The sequence below is a fragment of the Podarcis filfolensis genome (assembly GCF_964270895.1).
Source record: "Podarcis filfolensis genome assembly, chromosome: 13".
Lineage (NCBI taxonomy): Eukaryota > Metazoa > Chordata > Lepidosauria > Squamata > Lacertidae > Podarcis > Podarcis filfolensis.
In genome coordinates this window covers 32330210-32349095 of record NC_139615.1, presented here as the reverse complement: position 1 = coordinate 32349095, position 18886 = coordinate 32330210, and the positions used below count along the sequence as shown (strand labels likewise).

The window sequence follows — 18886 nt, the reverse complement described above, 5'->3', positions numbered from 1 at the left end:
GAGGTAAACCTGCTTCCATTTGTCTGAATTCCAGACCTAAACATTAGACTTTAGGGCAACCAGACAGCAATAGGATATTCTGGTGTGTATTTGCTGCTTAATGGTTCATCTCTCCTTTGAGGTGGCACAGAGAGACCTTAAAAACAAAGAGCTGGTTTGAAAACATGCTGCACTCCTCTCTAGATTTCATCTTAATTGTTCTGTGAGAGCTGAGAGAATGGGTAGGAGATGACAGAGGTATCTCACACCTGTCCTTTGTGTAAGTAATCTTGCTTCTCTTTTTTGAGAAAATGTTATATATACACCCACCCACCCACACAGCATTTTTGGGAGGATGTTTGAGATTTCTTAGGGTGAAATCCCCAGTTCTTGACAAATGTAAATCATCATCTGGTTTCAGAAAAAGTTATTTAAAGGCTATGTTGATTAAAATATTTTTTTTCTTCAAAGAAAAAAACATTCAAAGAAAAGCCTTCCAAACTCCCAAGTTTGGGAGACTATATGCCCTGTTTTTGAGAAATCCAGTATCTTCTTCCAAATTTGTAGTCACTTTACTGCAAATGCCGGAGATAAATCTGTGTTGGAGAAAATGTTGGTGAATACTCCCACATGTGGGATGTGCGTGTGTCTGCTTGTAGAGATTAGTTTAGTTTAGTCCACTCCGCATTTTTAAGAGAACCAACCTAATTTGCTGTTTCTGACTTATGGTTGAATCAGTATGCAGCTAACAACAGACTGCACACTTCTTTGAATTTTGTGATGCAGTTTTGTTTCAAAAATTCATTAAATGTTATTTTATAAGAAAACCCATAGAAAAGTGTACAAATATGTACATTTTAAGAGGAAAATGTGTACAAAATATGTATTTTAAGAGAAAGTGCATACCAAAATGTGTAAAATATAAATGTACATTTTATGTCCTAACAAAAAAATGGGGAATAGATTTATGACTGAAAACCTGTGAAACTAATACTGAATAGAACTAGTTATATGCTAGAAACTCTGGCAGGTTAGGGACAAAGGTGAAAGCTACTTCCTAGTTCTACTGGATCTCTCAGCGGCATTTGATACCATTGATTAATCCAGAATGCGGCAGCTAGATTGGTGACTGGGAGTGGTTGCCAGGACCATATAACACTGGTCCTAAAGGATCTTCAGTGTCTCCCAGTTCGTTTCCAAGCATAATGCAAAGTGTTGGTGCTGACCTTCTGAAGCTCTTGGCTCAGAATACCTGAGTGAGCTTGTCCCGCACCATAGTTCAGCCCCGACACTGTTTTTGTATAATCTTGTTTGTTCCCAGTAACCAAAATTATATTATCAACATATACAAGCTGAAAAGTTGTTTTCCTTCATTAGCAAGGAATCATACAAAACAAAGTGGCACTAATAAAGGAAAGTTCCAGGGTAGCAACAGAAAGCAAACTAAAAATGCTTTTGCAGTTCATCAAAACTATCCAGCAATATCAAGTTATAGGAAATTACGGTAACAGTTACTTCATTGAGATTACTTCATTGAGAAGGGGATTGTAACAAAAACACTGGGGCCTAATTTGAATAGTAGAGTGCCTGGTATCTGGTGGGCAATCTCTTCCTTTATTTCCACACTGTGGCTGCAGACCAAATCACCTGTCAGGAGAGTTATGAGTTTCAGGTGAGGGTCAGATGCCTTCACCCATTATTTTTAAGAATAACATTACAACATTAGTGTTAATTTTATGCATTTTAAAAAATCAGCATGGTATTTAACAATAATATGTCCTTTAGAGGAGAAATTGTGAATTGCAGAATTTTAAATACCCGTCATCATCCTTGGTTTCACTCAATTTTGTTTATAACACTCTTTCATTTTCTTCTAGTCGTGAGGGTGGGGGTGGGGAGGGGCCACACAAGTGGAGTAGCCTAGGGCCTCTCTTCATCTAAATCTGGCCCTGAGTGGCGGCCTTCCTATGGAATGCCCTCCCTTCAAATGTTAAGGAGATAAAGAACTACATAAGTTTTAGAACACATCTGAAGGCCGCCCTGTATCTGGAAGTTTTTAATGTTTGATGTTTTACTATGTTTTATATATGCTGTAAGCCACCCAGAACAGCTAGGGAAACCCAGCCAGATGGGCATGGTATAAATAATAAAATTATTATTATTATTATTATTATTATTATTATTATTATTATTAGCCTGAATTGCCATTTGTTGCACTTCAGCTTTAAAGAGTGGGTTTTGCAGGGAAAGCTCTGGGTTATTCACGGAAAATACTGCCACCTGAATTTCATTGATGCCACCACAGGGGGCAGCCATATATTGATTCCAGCAGCTCCATACAGAAGGGCTTTATAAAAGAGGCATCGGTTTGATGAAGTAGACTCCAGTTCACAAAAGCTTGCACTGTAATAAATCCATAAGGTGTGACTCCTTGTTAGTTTTCCTTATGTTACATTCTGCCCGACTGAATTTTCATGTGCAAAGTCTTGTGCAAGCTGGGCTGGCAGGAGTAGGGGTATGAAGTGGAGGTGAAATGCACATCCAAGTGCACTTGTCAGTCAGACCTGCAGTAACTTTAGTGAATTATGCATTCCTCAGAAACAAAGGAACATGTACCTTTACCTGAAACCATTCTATGGAACCAGGACAAGAATTAGCCCATATATTTTTCTTCTTTTTCTACAACCTTGGAATACGTTACATGATCAGTTGCTATCATGATTCTGGTTGGACTAGATCCTGTTGCTGGCTTCTGCAAAAGGAGCAAGTGAGTCTGCACTGTTTTCCTGCAGCCTTATTTCTTGAGGAATGGGGTTGAGGGGAAGCCCCATGCTGGCAATGTACTGATAGCAAATGAGATTAAATAAGCGCGGCAGCTCACTGTCATCTCCCCGCCTTCCCCCCGGTGTAATTCAATTCAAGCGCGAGCGGTGATGGGAACTCACACGGGCTGCCTCTGTCACCCCCGCTGAGGTTTGGAATCTTTTAACGTCTAAATAAAAGTTTCACTCAAGCATTTTTTATGCTCCTGCCAGCGGGATCGGCGAGCTGGCGTTGGGCACATTAATGTTAATATTCATACTGGCAGATTTCTCCCCGTGTACCAGGCCTGTGTTGGTAATTATAAATGTGCGCTGCAAGATGACATTTAGATTTGCGGGCTTTAACACAAGGGGAGAGGGGGATGGGTTTCAATAAAGAGGCACACTTTAGTATTTGTCATTTATGCAAAGCTGGCCTTACCGTGAGGCAGGCCAAAGACGCTGCCTTAGGCAGGAGATAGAGGCATAGTCTGAAAAGGGATGAACTGTAGACAGCTATCGAAATCTGCTGTGCCTTAAATTTGAAATGGAGTGGTGGTGGTGGGGCGTCTTCTTCACTTTGAGAGTGGCAGGTCTTCAATAGTGCTTGTGCAGGGAACTGTTGTGACCAGTTCAGGCACCACTCTGACTGTGCTGATTACTGGAGGCAGCTGTGAAATTTTCTGCAAGTACTTGGTTGCCCGGAAGAGGAAGAGTCCACCTTTAGCCCCAGTTCTATTTCTGTTTCCCACACTTCCGCCAGAAGAGGGTGGCAGTTAGACTCAGGTGATAGTAGGAAAACTGAGTACACATTTCAGTACAATCTCTTTGGCCCTCTTAATGATCATATAGGCCCCAGTTGTTCTAGTTTTACAGTGGTACCTCAGGTTACATATGCTTCAGGTTACAGACGCTTCAGGTTACAGACTCTGCTAACCCAGAAATAGTACCTCGGGTTAAGAACTTTGCTTCAGGATGAGAACAGAAATCGTGCTCCGGCTGTACGGCGGCAGCGGGAGGCCCCATTAGCTAAAGTGTTGCTTCAGGTTAAGAACAGTTTCAGGTTAAGAACGGACCTCCAGAACAAATTAAGTTCTTAACCAGAAGTACCACTGTACTGATGGGAAATTTAAGCTTAAAAATATTGAAATACACAAGACTAGATAGTTAGCCCCGCTCCACCAAGTGCAATGCAAGCTTTCATGTTCATATCCTCTATAGCTTACTTGGGGGGCGGGGGACTGAGCACACCTAATAATGTATTGGTGCTGTTGTAAGCTACAGGGATATCTACACGAGGTAGCCCTGGCGGAGGCTGTGTTTATCCATTGGATGCATCAGCATTCATATTGTCTAATGTTGCTGTTGCAATTTTTTGGATTCCAATGACAAAGATAGAATTTGAATCTGGATTTCCCAGACCCAAGCACTTACTTTTTTCACTCAATCCCATTGGTTTGGGGCATTTGCTTCATTGGAACCAAAAGCAGTAATAGCAATGGTGGGGCTTAGGCCTCACTGCTTAGGCCTCTGCCATCTTCATCTGGCTAAAATCCTTGGTTTTTAACCCACTGCTACTAATCTGGGTGCTTTTCCAGTGACTTTCCTAGGATTCACTTCTGTGCCTGCTCGTCTCTCCTACTTCTTTCCCTACCTTCCTGCCAAGAGAACATAACCCTTGCTATGCCATATCCTCATGTGAGCTTTTTCCTAACCAAGCTGATATTTCCTTTTCCTTAGAAAACATGCATTAGTTGTCGGCATTCTATTTGCTGACATCCCAAAAGGTGAGAATGCTAGTGAGCATGTTTATGGGCAATATGACTCTTTTAGCCTGTTCAATAAGGAGCAGGTAAACCACACTGAACACTGCAGAGAAATCCACAATAACAACCCTAAGCAGATAGCAGTGGTCACTAGCCATTCCATCCCCTTGTAAGAGAGTCTTCCAAACACATTGACTATAATATGCCTAGCTTTCTGGGAGAAGAGATACTTTTCAGCCTTTTCCTTTGTACTTTGGTACCCAATCCTGAATGTGGACTGCTGCTTGCACATCTGGGGGGAACCTTGGTCCTTAAGACAGGGTTAAACACTGAATTTCTCACTTAGGGAAGAAGAAAATAATAGCTTATTCTCTCCCCTAATAAAAATGCTTAGAACGGGACAGGGTGGGGTGGAATTCTGCACAAATGAACTCTTATGTTTGGCTGCTGCAGTTGTGTCTCACCTCACCTCGAGACACATTTGAAAGGATTTATGTCCACCCCCAGAGTTTTGCAGAGTCATAAAACTCCAAAATGAAAATAGTTCTGTGAAGGAAGAGAGGAGTAGGGGAGGGAAAATTTGACAACATGGATGAATTGGCATGTTAAGAGAGAGCCGCTTAGCAAAACAAGAAGGAACCCCCTTCTGGTAAGGGATTCATACTTAAAAAGCTGCTGAACATGGCCACTGGGGAGATGATCAGTAGCACTTTTAGATAGGCGGGTGGGGGAGAGATTCAATATAAATTAACTACTGCATGGAACAGTGCCAAGCTTCCACGGGAGTCTGGTGCGCTCACTAGCAGGCTGGCAGCACGCTCCAGAGGGTGGAATTCTTGACCTCCCAGGAGTTTGGGAAGAAGATGCTGATCCTTGTGGCCAAGCTGGTGTGTGTTAGACAGATTTTGGAAGCATCATGTGTTTGCTTTATTAACGCATCTAGGTCCAGGGTTTCTTTTCCTGCTCACCATGTGTTCATTCGTCATGAAATAAACAGAAGCAAACCTATTACAGAGACATGGCCAATGTGAAATGTGGGGATAGCTAGACATGAAGTTATTTTGGCATCTCCCTTCCCTGCATAGTGAGAAATTCCAAAACCAACCCCAAAGGGTTGTTTCCTTGTGAAGACAAAACACCAGGTGCTTGTAGTGTTTTGTGTCATGTAATGTTTGTAGTGGAGCTTTTTGTGATATTTAAGAGTAAGTAAATTGAGCATGGGGCAGCAAAGAGGCACACAGAAACCGTCACTCTATCTTGTGTCTCTTCTGCATATTTTATTTATCGGTTTTTCTGTTTCATTTGGTCTTTTTTCATTTTTTGTTCATTTGGTTTTTCTTTTTTCATTCTGTAATCATGGTTATACCACTATAGAGCCAGCGTGGTGTAGTGGTTAAGAGCGGTAGACTTGTAATCTGGTGAACTGGGTTCGTGTCACTGCTCCTCCACATGCAGCTGCTGGGCGACCTTGGGCCAGTCACACTTCTCTGAAGTCTCTCAGCCCCACTCACCTCACAGAGTGTTTGTTGTGGGGGAGGAAGGGAAAGGAGAATGTTAGCCGCTTTGAGACTCCTTCTGGTAGTGATAAAGCGGGATATCAAATCTAAACTACTCCTCCTCCTCTTCCTCTTCTTTTTCTTCTAGATTTCCCTGCACTGGTTTCCTTTATTGTTTTGTATAACATTTTAAATTTATTCTTTTAAACTTTTAAATCCCCTCATGTTCTTGTACTTTCTTTATTCATCTGCATAGCTTTCTTTCTGTTCTCTTCTTTGATCTTTCAGTTCATCAAATACTAATACTCTGATTAAACCTCCATTCCCTTGTGCTTGTCTCTATGCCTTTTCTCTTGGCTCCTTGCGGATGGAACTCTCTCCCTCTCAATATTCAGCTGGCCTCTTTTGTTTCACATGAAGACTTTATTAAAAACTTTTTAAAAAAATTTCTCTTGCATTTCCCTCTTGATGTCCATTTTTTTTCTTATTCTTTCCTACTTCTTGATTATTATACTCTTCCTTCCTTCATTCCTTCTTTCACTCTCCATACAAGGTAATGTAAATGTTTTCTATTTCTTTCCCTCTTGTTTTTATTGTGAGCTGCAAGCAAGGACTTGTGTTTTTCTTTTTCTTTTTTTACAACGCCCAGTGGTGCAGTTAGGTAATTTTAGACTCTGGCCTTAATGGTCTTATGGAGGGGTTGCTCTTTAGATGGTAATGTGTATTAGTTTACTTACTTCAAAATGTGATAAGACAGCCCTGCTGTGTTCAGGAGGCTGTCTTTCTCATGCTGCTGAGTGGGGCCCTGGACATCTGCCCCACTGAGAGGGCCTTGTGTATATGACACACCTTTCTATATCTAAAAAAAACACACAAAAAGCATGAAGAAATGCACACCTAGATAGAAACAAGTTTCAGCCCCTACCCTGCAGTTAGATTCCACTTTTATTTCTTGCTCTAGAACATAAACAAACCACCAATTACCACTGCAGAACATCTATCGCCAGACTAACTTCTTAGTCTTTGGAGAATACTCTGTCTGCTAGATTGGTCAGAATTTGAAAGAGTAGTTTGCCACACTGAGCCCCTCCCATGTGGCCAAGTTTCTCATAAAAGGTTCGTGCCATCAATGTTGAATGTTCTGGGACTCAAGAGCCCCAACCGGCATGTTTAATGGGCAGGGATGGTGGGAGTTATAATCCAACAACATTGACCACTCCTATAGCATTACATGCACATGCATACATTTACTATATATTCAAAAGAAGAGATGTTGCATTTAAGTGCAAGTTATCATTTTTGTCATTCATACATGTGAAATTCTGTGGACTGTTACAGTGGCTAAAAGTGCTTTAAATGTATTTTGTGGTTGCACTCTTTCTGAATTTTAATGGAAAATATTTGCTGGGTTTTCTCTAATTGCAGGAACATTCCTAAAACATAATATCTCAATATTTTCATCTATATTTATATTGTAATTGGTGCTCAATATTAGATAGTAGAATTTGATAAGTGGCATTTGTTAGATAACAGGCAGTAAGTTGACAATAGGCACATTGAGTTTTTATATCTGAAGCCTTCCAAGATCAAAACAATCAAGAATTTAAAGCGTTCCAATTTTGAGTTTTTAAAGTCACGTTCTGAATGCAAACTCAACTTTTGCTTCAAAACGCATCACTCAGAAATTTGGATGATGATGAGAGCAGCTAAGCCAATAAATGGCCAGGCAAGTAGCTGAGCCAAACACCTCTAGAAGCTTAATCATCTTCACTACAACATCTCATAGTACATTACTGTATACATTAAAAAATAAAAGCTGATATTTTCAGAAACAGAATGGCCATCCTTTTGAGTGCTAGAGAGCAGAACATCCTGGTGTATGTATGTGTTTGATTTGCACATGGATACATAAATTTTGAATTGCACATTTCTCCCATAGATTGCCTTTTGCCCTCTTCTAAAAAGCACAAGCTACAATAGTTTTCACATGAAGATTTGCTGTGCTTAGGTGCATAAAAGCTTGCTGTATGTTGGTGTTGATCATCTGTTAATTGGACAATATGTACATAGACTGCGGAATCTTGTGTACCACTAGCTCGTGTACTAGGCATGGCTTATCTATTTGTGCTGCATTTCTGCAACACCTTCCTGTTGATGAGACATGGTCCAACTGCACTGGCATCCCAAGTGGCTGCTGTGCACAATCTGAGAGTTGGGTGACAGCATTATTTACATTACAGCGGTGGATACTTCCAGAGGTGCCTCACTTAGATCATGCAGTGCAGTCACTTGCAGCAGCGAGATGCCTTGGATAAGCTTTGCTGCTGTCACCACAGCTCTCTAGGTTGGGCCCCCTGGTTTCCTAGTTTGGACACTGAGAAATTGGAAGAATTAATTGACTCTACATTTCCAGCTTTCAGCTAATTAACAAGAAATATAAGCAGCCTAGGCAAAAGGTTATGTAAATGTCTGAGAAAGGGTGTAAATCTCTGGCTGAGGCAGACTGCGGATCGATTCACAAGTCCAAGCTTGATGTGCCAAGATGTGTATTAAATGCATTCACAGTGTGAAGTGGGCTGTATTGTGAAGTGAGAGTGTTTTCACTTCATAATGCGTCCAAAACCCAACACGGGGCTGCTGCCAGAGCCAAGATTCACTCAGATTCAATTTTTATTACCAAATCTTGGAAAATGTGAAATAATAACAACAAAGAGAACATCTCTGAAGATTTACAGAGCACATTTTCCTAAACCACTGAAAAACTGCAGACACACAAATGGGATGAGAAAGATTCTCCAGAGCAAAGGGTGCAACTGCCATGTAGGTTGCAGCTCTAGCAACTTATACATAGTTACAGCTGGACACCCCCAAGGGTACAGGTTTTGTGGAGCCCCTCAGACGTGGATTGCATTTGGAACTGGATGCACACTGAAGCAATGACAAAGTTATATCAACACATATTATCCCATCGCAATGAATGTCTCCATTTGGTTGTTTATGTCTGCAATCTTATACCCGCATACCTGAGAGTGAGCTCCACTAAATTCACTGGGATTTACTTCTGAGACTACATGTATGGGATTGTGCAGCTATCCCACAGTGACAACTTTTATGGGTTTGAATCCTCTGTTTATTTCTGGTTTGCTTTTATATGCCTTCATGTGTTTTTATATTTCTGTATACTGGTTTTAGGTTTAATGTTTTGATGATATATTGTTTAACTCCACTTAGGTATGTTTAAAGTATTAAGTGGTATACAAATGCTTTTCAATAAATGAATAAGCTTGTCTAAACAGTCTTTCCAAGCAAGTTCAGCCTGGACTGGGATTTTACCACGTACACAAACATGCACACACATGCACACACAATGTTCAAGACCAAATGGAAGTGGTAGGTCATCTCCCTATGCTGGAATCCAAATTTTGTACCTCACATAGCTGGAGGTTGTATGCACATCACCGGCTTAAAACACAGCTAGGTCATTCTTTTTTTTCAATGTAATTGAAGCTGATTTGGAGAAAAGCTCAGTATTTCAAAAGGAATGACAGGATATATACAGGATAGATATAGACTAGAGCTAATGTGTGCATACTGCTTCCCAAACCAGCCATGGGACAGCGCTGGATGCAGAATAAACAAGAGTGTGTATACAGCCAGAGATGTAACACTGGCATAGTACCAACCAATATGATTAATTTGATTGGCCCATGCCTCCCTTACTGACATGATACAGAGCCCAGCCACATGAAAGCTGTTTGGCAGTGACTGCCTTTTCCATCACATATATAATGGAAATTGATGATAATTGTGGGTGTAGTTTGATTAAAATACTACTGATTTCCTTGATTTTGTTGTCTTGGAAGATTCCCCAAGCATAATTTTCCATGCTTATTGAGATTTTGTTTTTGTTTTTTTAAGCCGAGAGCAACTTGCAGAAGGCCACTCAAGAGCAAGGAGGCATTCTAAAACAAGGTTACTTGGAAAAGAGATCCAGAGGTAAAAATCTGCCAAACTAATCTTCACAGCACCTGCTGTTGATTTATCCATTCATAATCCATCCCTATGCTGTCCATCTGTTGAAAATTTAAAGCCCTCTGGGCAGACACTGTGGGCAGCTTCTCATTCACCGATTTAGATGTTAGGAAAAGTGTCCAAGAGAAAAATGCAGATGTGTTGTATCAACTACGGAAGGTATATGTACCGTATGTATATATGTATTACTTCCCTCTTACTTGCCTCTGAAATACTGTTAGGAATATACCGTATTTTTCGCCCTATAGGACACACTTTTTCCCCTCCAAAAATGAAGGGGAAATCTGTGTGCATCCTATGGGGTGAATGCAGGCTTTCGCTGAAGCTTGGAGAGCGAGAGGGGTCGGTGCGCACCGACCCCTCTCGCTCTCCAGGCTTCAGGAAGCTATCAGCAAGCCTGGAGAGCCCGCAGGAGTTCCCACAGGGCTCCCTAGGCTGCGGATAGCAGCCTGCTGCTCGGATCGCGGGGCGCGCTGAAGCAGAGCGCCCCGTGCTTCGGGCAGATATCCGCAGCCTGCTGCCTGGAGCGTGGGGCGCGCTGAAGCCGCGGCTGGGGGGAGGAAATAATTTTTTTTCCTTTATTCTCCCCCCCAAAAAAAGAACTAGGTGCGTCCTATAGGGCGAAAAATGCGGTATATCTGATTATACTTTCGTTAAGCAGATTACTACTATTGGCCCAGAAGGATCAATGAGATGCCTCTTAATGGATGCCAGTGATTAGGAAATAGTTTGAGATTTTTCTGGAATGGTCTTAATGAAGAAAGCCATCAGTCTGGAGAAGGTGTTGCCTTCTCCTGCTAAATGGAGGGGACATGTGAGAAGTGATTTTGTAACAGATAAAGGCAGAGGGGACATAATTAGTCATGCTGCTCTGCCCCTAGAATATCTCTCACAAGTAGAGCGTGTGCCTTATTCTTCCTCGGAGGTCACCTACAAACATTTTGGAAACAAAAGTAGCATATATACTAGTGTGCTCTTCACAGTTGACATGTGCATTTTGAAGTTGATCCCAATTTTTTATGGTGAATTTGCTCATAGTGCTTGTCCAGAGTGCTTCCAATTTATTTTACATAGACAAAGTGGTTGTGTCTCTTATGTTGTTTATACAGTGGTACCTCGGGTTACAAACACCTTGGGTTACAAACACTTCGGGTTACAGAATTCGTTAACCCCGAAGTAGTACCTTGGGTTAAGAACTTTACCTCAGGATGAGAACAGAAATCACGAGGCAGCAGCAGGAGGCTCCATTAGCTAAAGTTAAGAACAGATTCAGGTTAAGAACGGACCTCCGGAACGAATTAAGTACGTAACCAGAGGTACCACTGTACAGTGGTTGGCACATTGCTGGTACAAAGTACTAGTCGTATTAGTAGTAGTAATGCCCTCTGATTGATGTAGAAGGCACATCTTGGGATACCTTTTGTGGATGAAGAGACACTCCTTCTTTTCCTATTCTTCTCCTGTCACCTTTCACCTTCTTCTTTCTTCTTCACAGACTCTAAAATATTTGGCTCTGAGTGGCAGAAGCGATGGTGTGTCCTTGACAATATGGCCTTCTACTACTTTGCAACTGAAAAAAGTATGTGGTACTCCTGACACATGTACACAGCCATATCCCTTCAGTATTTTCACTGCACTATCCAGATACATTGGGAGGGAAGGAAAGAAGGTTCTGTTAAACTTTCCCTCAATCCTGATTTCATGTTCATTGGTCCCCAGAATGGAGGGACAGCAGGTGAAAGTTGCCTGAACTCTGGTGCATCTCTGAAGCTACTTTGTTCCTCAGTATTGCTTTCTAAACTTAATTTAGATATTGTCCTCAGTCTTCCTTCATGAAGCTCTGAGGCACATACAGAGGGTTGAGCTCATTTTATCATTGCAGCAGCATTGTTGCAGCCCTGCCAATGGGTCCTGCTTGGCATCTGCTTGGCCACAGAATAGTGGACTAGATGGGCTACTAGCTCTTCTTACATTCTTATTGTGAGGTAGGTTAGGCTAGGATAATTGCTTACCAATGAGCTTCAACCAATCAGAGATTTAAACCTGGGTCTCTCTCATCCACATGTAATCTTCTAAGCAGTACATCACAGTGGCTCTTCCAACTGGATGATAAATTGCCCACCAGGCAGTGTGGGAATCTGCCATTTAGATGCAGCCCTACGAACGGAGAACAGAGTCTGGTTGTATTCCAACACCCTTGTCAGTAAAGAATGAGGGAAAGGAGAAATACGGACACAAGGCCCTGTGTAAATAAAGTACTGCCCATTTTCCCCCCATTAGTTGTCAGGCGGGCTTTAACCCTCCCCTAAGTGACCATATATAATCTATGTGTCAGCATGTATAAATATTTTTCAGTTATGCTCCATCAGATGCATATAAACAGGAAGCTAATACTTCCAACCAAATTTGGCATGCCTAGATAGATGGGCTACGATTATACTGTGCCTCCCATCCAGGGAGATTGAATGCAGAGCAGGTAAAAAAAATATACAAGAAGAAATAGACGATAGAGGGGACAGCATTAGGAGTATTCAGAGCTGGAGGAGGACTCAATAACAGGATTTTTTTCCAGCACAATTCAAGGGATAATGGACACTGGGGCTAAGTAAGCAATTATGTTTTCCAGTATTAGCTATACATATACAATTTAAAGCAACCTCGACGTGGCAGTTGCAAGTTGTAGCATACACGCTGGGACTTAGGCAGATTTCCACTTTGTCTGTAAATTTTGCCAATGGTAAAGGGGATTTTCAGTCACCAACATCATCATACAGCAGTACTCGCATACCACATTTTGCCTGTTCAAAGCACTCCATGTCTTTCATCAGAGACATCCTTGCAACAACTGTGTAAGTTAGGCCAATAATATCACTATATTACAAGTGGAACAACTGAGGTCAATAGATAGTGGCTTGCCACACTTGACATAATGGTGGCAGATCCCTGTGCAGAATTGAGTTTACTGCTAAACCCCAACACAGCACCAAGGGGAACATGTTCCCTTCTTCCAATGAGGCTCAATGACTAGAAGTAATATCCACTGTAGAAAATAATGGCTTTTTAAAAAAGCAGTTTTGGGAAGGAAAATACAGACAGTGAAACAGTTCAGGGCCCCTCTTCTGTCTGCCCACATGGCTCTTTCTTCCCACCCACTTTGGAGAGAATCTGGAAGACACAGGTTGGGTCTTGTATTGTGAAAGTGCTATCTGTAAGCAAGCTAGCAACTTGAAGTTTGCTGAATCATCATTACTGTATTATGCAGGCAAGCAACCAAGAGGCATGTTTGCCATTGAGAACTACCATGCCCAGATGGCTTTCCACTTGCGCAAGGATTCTCGAAGAGATTGCTGCTTCGAGCTGACCTCTCCTGGTAAACGTACCTATGAGGTAGGTGTGTCCGCCCAAATAGCCAGAGTTTCCAGCCAAGGAATTCTGCTTAGTGCTAGTTGAAAGGAGAGAGTGGGGACAATGGAACCCTGACCCCTTGGCCTCTGAAGACTCCTGTCATGAACCCCACAGTGCTGTCAGGATTGGGATTGGATTGGCAGGCTCTGACAGAAGAGGAGGGAGAAGCAAAGCTGGGTACAGGGACTGAGTTATGGGAACCTAGGTTGGAGGAGGGGGGAACTCCCCTTTCCACCCTGACTTCAGACACTTTGGAGGGGGAAGAGGGATGCCAGCTCTTCCTTCTAATATTCCTGAGGAACTTAGTGGAGGCTGGGGAGAGCTTTGATTAGCCAAGGGCATGAGTCAACAACTGAACAGAAGGGTGTAGTCTTGTTGCCTAGAATCAGGCATTGGCTTTGTAGATGAAAGCTGACCCAACCGCCCTGACGGAGCATGCACTTGAAATCTCGTCATTCTTACAAGACAAGTGAGTCCAGCAAGTGAAGGCGCCATGCCAGGCCATCTTTAGCAGATGCGATGCTGGGGTGCAAATATCCGCCCAACGTCCCCAAATTACCACGGATGGGGGGGGTTGTGAAGCTGTGCACTGCCAGCCATCGGGGGGGGGGGGGAGACTCTCTCCCATGCTGCTGCGGGAGAGCTTGGGAGGGGAGCTGCACCCCACCAACCATATGGCTGGCAGGTACGCAGCTTCCCTCCCAAGCCTCCGTAGGAGGAGAGTGCAGCTTCCCTCCCAAGCCTCCTTGGGAGGAGAGTGACCCCTGCAGAGGCTTGGGAGGGAAGCTGCGTGCCCGCCAGCCATATTGTTAGCGGGGTGCAGCTTCCATCCTAAGCTCTGCAGGGATCACTGTTCTCCCAAGGAGGCTTGGGAGGCATGCTGCATGGTTGGCGGGGCGCAGCTGGTGGGTGTGCAGGGAAAGGGGAGGCCGCCGGCAAAGCCGTGCAGCTCCCCCACTCGTTGGGGCGCCCCTGAGAGGCCGGAGCTCTGGCGCAACGCACCACTAAGCCCTATGGGAAAGATGGTTCTGGTGCCATGCTTTGTCTTTAAAAGCTTGGTGAGAAGGGCAGAGAAATTTGTTGGGACATTTTCATCCCTTCCAGTTAGTTCTGAACATCTTGCACTGCTCCTGAACTCCTAAATCATGACTCCAGAGCACTGTATCAGCTGCCAAGCCTATACTGTTAACTTGCCTGAATAAATATCTCTTTCTTACTTACAAGTAAGATCTTCTGTCTGCATGTGTTGGGTGGGAGTTGCAGTTGGGGGGCAACTCCCAGTAGAGATGTGTCAGGACTGGGTTTGGGCCTCCTCATGCAGCACCCAAGCCATTTTCTCTTCCTTACTTGGCTACAAAATCTTATCAATCTGACCTGGAGAGTACTTTTTATATATGAAACTTAGACTGCCTTTGAGCCTCTTCCACACCATTCACTCTGATCACTGTTAAAACCTGGAAGAGAAAGGAGAGGTCTTTCTCTCTCCTCAGGCCAGTGTACATTTGACATTTGCATAACGAATCCAATCAAAGCAAGAACCACTGTGGACTTCATTTGAAAACACCTTGACACTTTCCTCCTCCCACTCTAAGCTAGCAAGCTAGATTCATCTCTGCTCCCCAATTCCTTTCCAAAACTGGAAAGGGAACCCAAGAGTTCTGGTTTTAGGGCTAACTTGTATATCAATTTATGTTAACAGCCAACTGACATTTGGAAAGATGGCTCAGGTTGACTTCAGCCCAGGAAAAACCAGTTTTAAGTGAATCAAGACGCTACCCTTTGGTACTACGAGTTTGTTGCTATTTATCTCCTCACCCTCCCTGCACAGCCTGCTACGTAGCAGCTACTCACTGCTAGAAAGACTATCTGCTTGCCACTTGGTCATCCCTTAGTATCCTGGTCCCTCCTTCCTTCATTGATCCTTAGCTTAGGTTGTGAACACTCAGCTATAAGTCCACACACATACACTGCAGGAGTGAAGTAGCTCCCCCTTCAAAGCACTGCCATAGGTTGCCACCTAGAGGTCCCTCGTGGTATAGCCAGCTTTGCCTCAGTCTCTTAACCGTTAACTCAGGCATAGGTAAACTCAGCCCTCCAGATGTTTTGGGACTACAACTCCCATCATCCCTAGCTCACAGGACCAGTGGTTAACTGGTACTGAGCACATGCCTACGTTAACTGGTACTGAGCACATGTATGCTTTTGCATTGCATGTGTTTGGGGCTTCAGTGTCTACTCCTGGCCATGCCTACATGCGGACTCCCCTGCTGTAGTTGTTCACAAGTTGATCAGGAGAGGTTTGTCTCCGGTTGTCCTAAGAACATACGACATGCTTTCAATATATTTATTGCCATTCATTCATTCACCTTTTTCCCTGACAGGGATTCAAGGTGGCTTATAGATAAAACGGGTCTGTAATGGCTCTTAGGACCGTGTCCTGTTGTTTGATTCTGCTTTTAAAATACTGTAATAACCATGTTGAATATGAGCAGTGACAAGTTGTGCACCCCAACTTACTGCAATGATTTGTCTGGGGTTTGCAAAACAAATGGGGCAGGAGAATTCTCCATGTGTCTTTGTGGGATTCCAAAATAACCATGTACTGTCAGTAGAACTCCACTTTATTTTACGTAGAAGAAAGAGAGATGAGACAATAGTAGAGATGAGGCGCATTGCAAGACCAAAAATTACAATATATAGCTAATTTGCAGGTGCATGCATATGATTTTTTTCATCACTTAGTGATTCAGCAGCCAAATGCATAAACTGCCAGATCTAAAAAGCGATGTGTTTCGAATGATGTTAGTGGGTAATAAGGAACCTATGTCTGTGATGCATGTTTTTCTGTATTCATGCTAAATGAAGTACTTGACGGGGGCAAACCCTGAAATCAGTAGCATGCTTCTTTAAGTGTGGCTTGCACGTGGAGTACAATCACCTGTAAATTAGTAGTTGCTACAGACCTTATGGCAGAAATTTTGCAGTGACTGTATTGAATTCTTCCTTTGCAGTTTACAGCTGTTAGCTCCGCAGAAGCCATGGACTGGGTGGATCAGATCCAATTCCTGCTTAAGGGTGAGTAGCTTAAGAGGGACCAAATCCATATGATATAGGTGAGAGTGATTCCCACCTATAAAAGTTGAGACTTGTTGACTTGCAGCTAAGGGAATGTACTGCTGTCACTGACAAATACTGTGTTTTGAGGGAATATGAACTGATAGGAAGTTCTGTCTGTAGTGGTTGCTGGCCCATTCACACATGCAAGACATCAGAGGAAGACCTGGCTCCTGTGATGTTCCAGTGTAGCAATGCAGTCTCCAAAAGTTGTATATTCTTCAACTGATGAGCATATATTTATGAGCCTGTTATTTAAACTATGTCAATTAATTAGACAGGAATTGACTACAAAGGGCCAAACAGTGTATAAACTCCAGACTTCCGATCACCCTCCTTCTGTATTACTTACAAGAATCTTAGCTTTTGTGCCTGTGCTTTTCTGTTGATTTCTTACCCTCACGCAGAAAATCACATAAGCATAGTGGTAAGATTGTCTAAAAAGCTCGCAAAACAAAAGGCAATCTTTAATTTACGGAAGATCCCAAAGTGACGTTTCTGAAACCTTTAATATTGTTTTGAAAGGGAGAAGCGAGAAGGCAACAGTTCTTCTACTCATTTAATTTCTAATATTCACATTTGTGTCCTCCTTTCCTGGCAAAAAGCAGTTTCCATCAAGGTTATCCCATTTTTATCCTTGCAGCAAATATGTCAGCTGGATTAGGAAGAGAGATGGTGATTGGCCCAACTCTACCTGACCGCTTCCGTGGTCATGTGACAATTCGAACCTCTTCTAGGTTGAAGTCCAAAGCTTTATAAATCCTGGGGAGTTCAGAAGCATGCACACACACTGACACACTGAAAGAACATTTGACACAAGCTACATGGGCTTGCCCCATCCCTACTGCTGATGCATGGGGTGGCCATACTGCCACCTGCTGACCATATTTTAGGCCAGCACATAAGGGGCTCTCCATGTATAACAATGTATGTAAATAAAGCTCTTCCACAAAAGTGGGGAAACTGGCCCAGTCAGAGTTGCCCCCTTTGTGTGGAGAATCTCTACATGCACTTCATTGTATGCTTATAGAGCCCCTTTAGACAACTAAATGTATGGATAAAATAGGTGTGTATGCACTGCATTCATCACCAGGAAGCAGGGCTAGCCCCTGGGGCCTCACAACCCCTTCACACATTCTATTCTTCTACTTCCTCCATCAAACCACACTTGAAATTTACTAACCTCCCTGACAGGATCCTAGGTCATGTACGATGCACAACCCAGATATGACAGTTCCTGCCTAGAGGTCCTACAATCTAGATAAAAATGGGGGAGGGGCAGGTGACTTGGTGAAGAGGCGCAAACAACATGGGGCTAGGGCCATTTCAGGTTTTGCTGAGGAAGTGTGTAGTGTGTAACACGGGACTTGAGGAAAGTTTGACAAAGAAGGGGAGTATTCTCCCAGTCCTTTCCCCAGAAGCTATGAGAAAAAGACTGGGAGAAGAAGCAATCTTGTTCTAAAGGCACCTACTGAAAATCACTGGCTGGTTATCTCTTAACACCCTTTAACCACAATGCCATGCTCACAATGGGAATGTTGAACAAGGGAACATTTTCCACCTTCTCTATCCTTGTTTGTGAGTGAAATGTGAGTCCTAATCCACATCAGTGTTTATATGGATATAAAACTAGGGGCTGCTAGTTCTTTCATGTTAATTAACTCAAAATCCATGTGTGTGATCTCATAGATGTTACGTAAAACAAAGTGAAAGTGTCCTGAGACTCAAATCCAAAGGATGCCTTCTTCTCCCCATCTCCTTTTGATGTTGTTGTCTATAAGGTGCTAGTGCTATTTGCTATTCCATATTTATTTATTTATTGTTGCTTGTTTTGTGTGCCAGAATAAACCCCTAATAATGAACTGTGTGTGTATGTGTGATGGGTTAATTAAAAATCAAACTCACACTTGCTTTGCTGAAGCCACTTTCTGAGTTGCAAAGGATGTGTGCTCTCAAAGCACCCTCTTCTGGTCAGTGTGTGAAAGCAGTATTGATACTGGGGTTTTTTTTAAAGATGCTATGACTAACATTTTGTCAGCTTACGTAAACGCGTAAAGCTAGGAGTCACCAGAAAGCTGTCCCCTCTCAACTCCAAGGATAAACAATCTGCAAATCATATCTGTCCACACATTCCAATTAGCCAAAATAATTCATACCACAATAGGGGAGGGGGAAAGAGCAAACCACAGCAAGCAACCTGCTAAGCAGAGATCTCTGGAAAAGAAATGGCGCAAGAAGTATTGTTGTTTGAGGAGAGAAGCTCCAATACCACAGACTAGCTTGGTATAGTTGG

At 42.8% G+C, this 18886-nt stretch overlaps 1 protein-coding gene across 15 annotated transcripts in view; it reads left to right on the top strand.

Annotated features, from left to right (window-relative positions):
* Window positions 1-18886, top strand: part of SKAP1 (src kinase associated phosphoprotein 1) — a 338005-nt gene that overhangs the window by 223867 nt on the left and 95252 nt on the right. For all 15 annotated transcript variants that reach the window (XM_083583331.1, XM_083583345.1, XM_083583339.1 and 12 more), the window contains 4 exons: window positions 9961-10038; window positions 11570-11653; window positions 13337-13461; window positions 16491-16554. In XM_083583331.1, the coding sequence (XP_083439457.1) occupies window positions 9961-10038; window positions 11570-11653; window positions 13337-13461; window positions 16491-16554 (351 nt within the window). The remainder of the gene's footprint in view (window positions 1-9960; window positions 10039-11569; window positions 11654-13336; window positions 13462-16490; window positions 16555-18886) is intronic.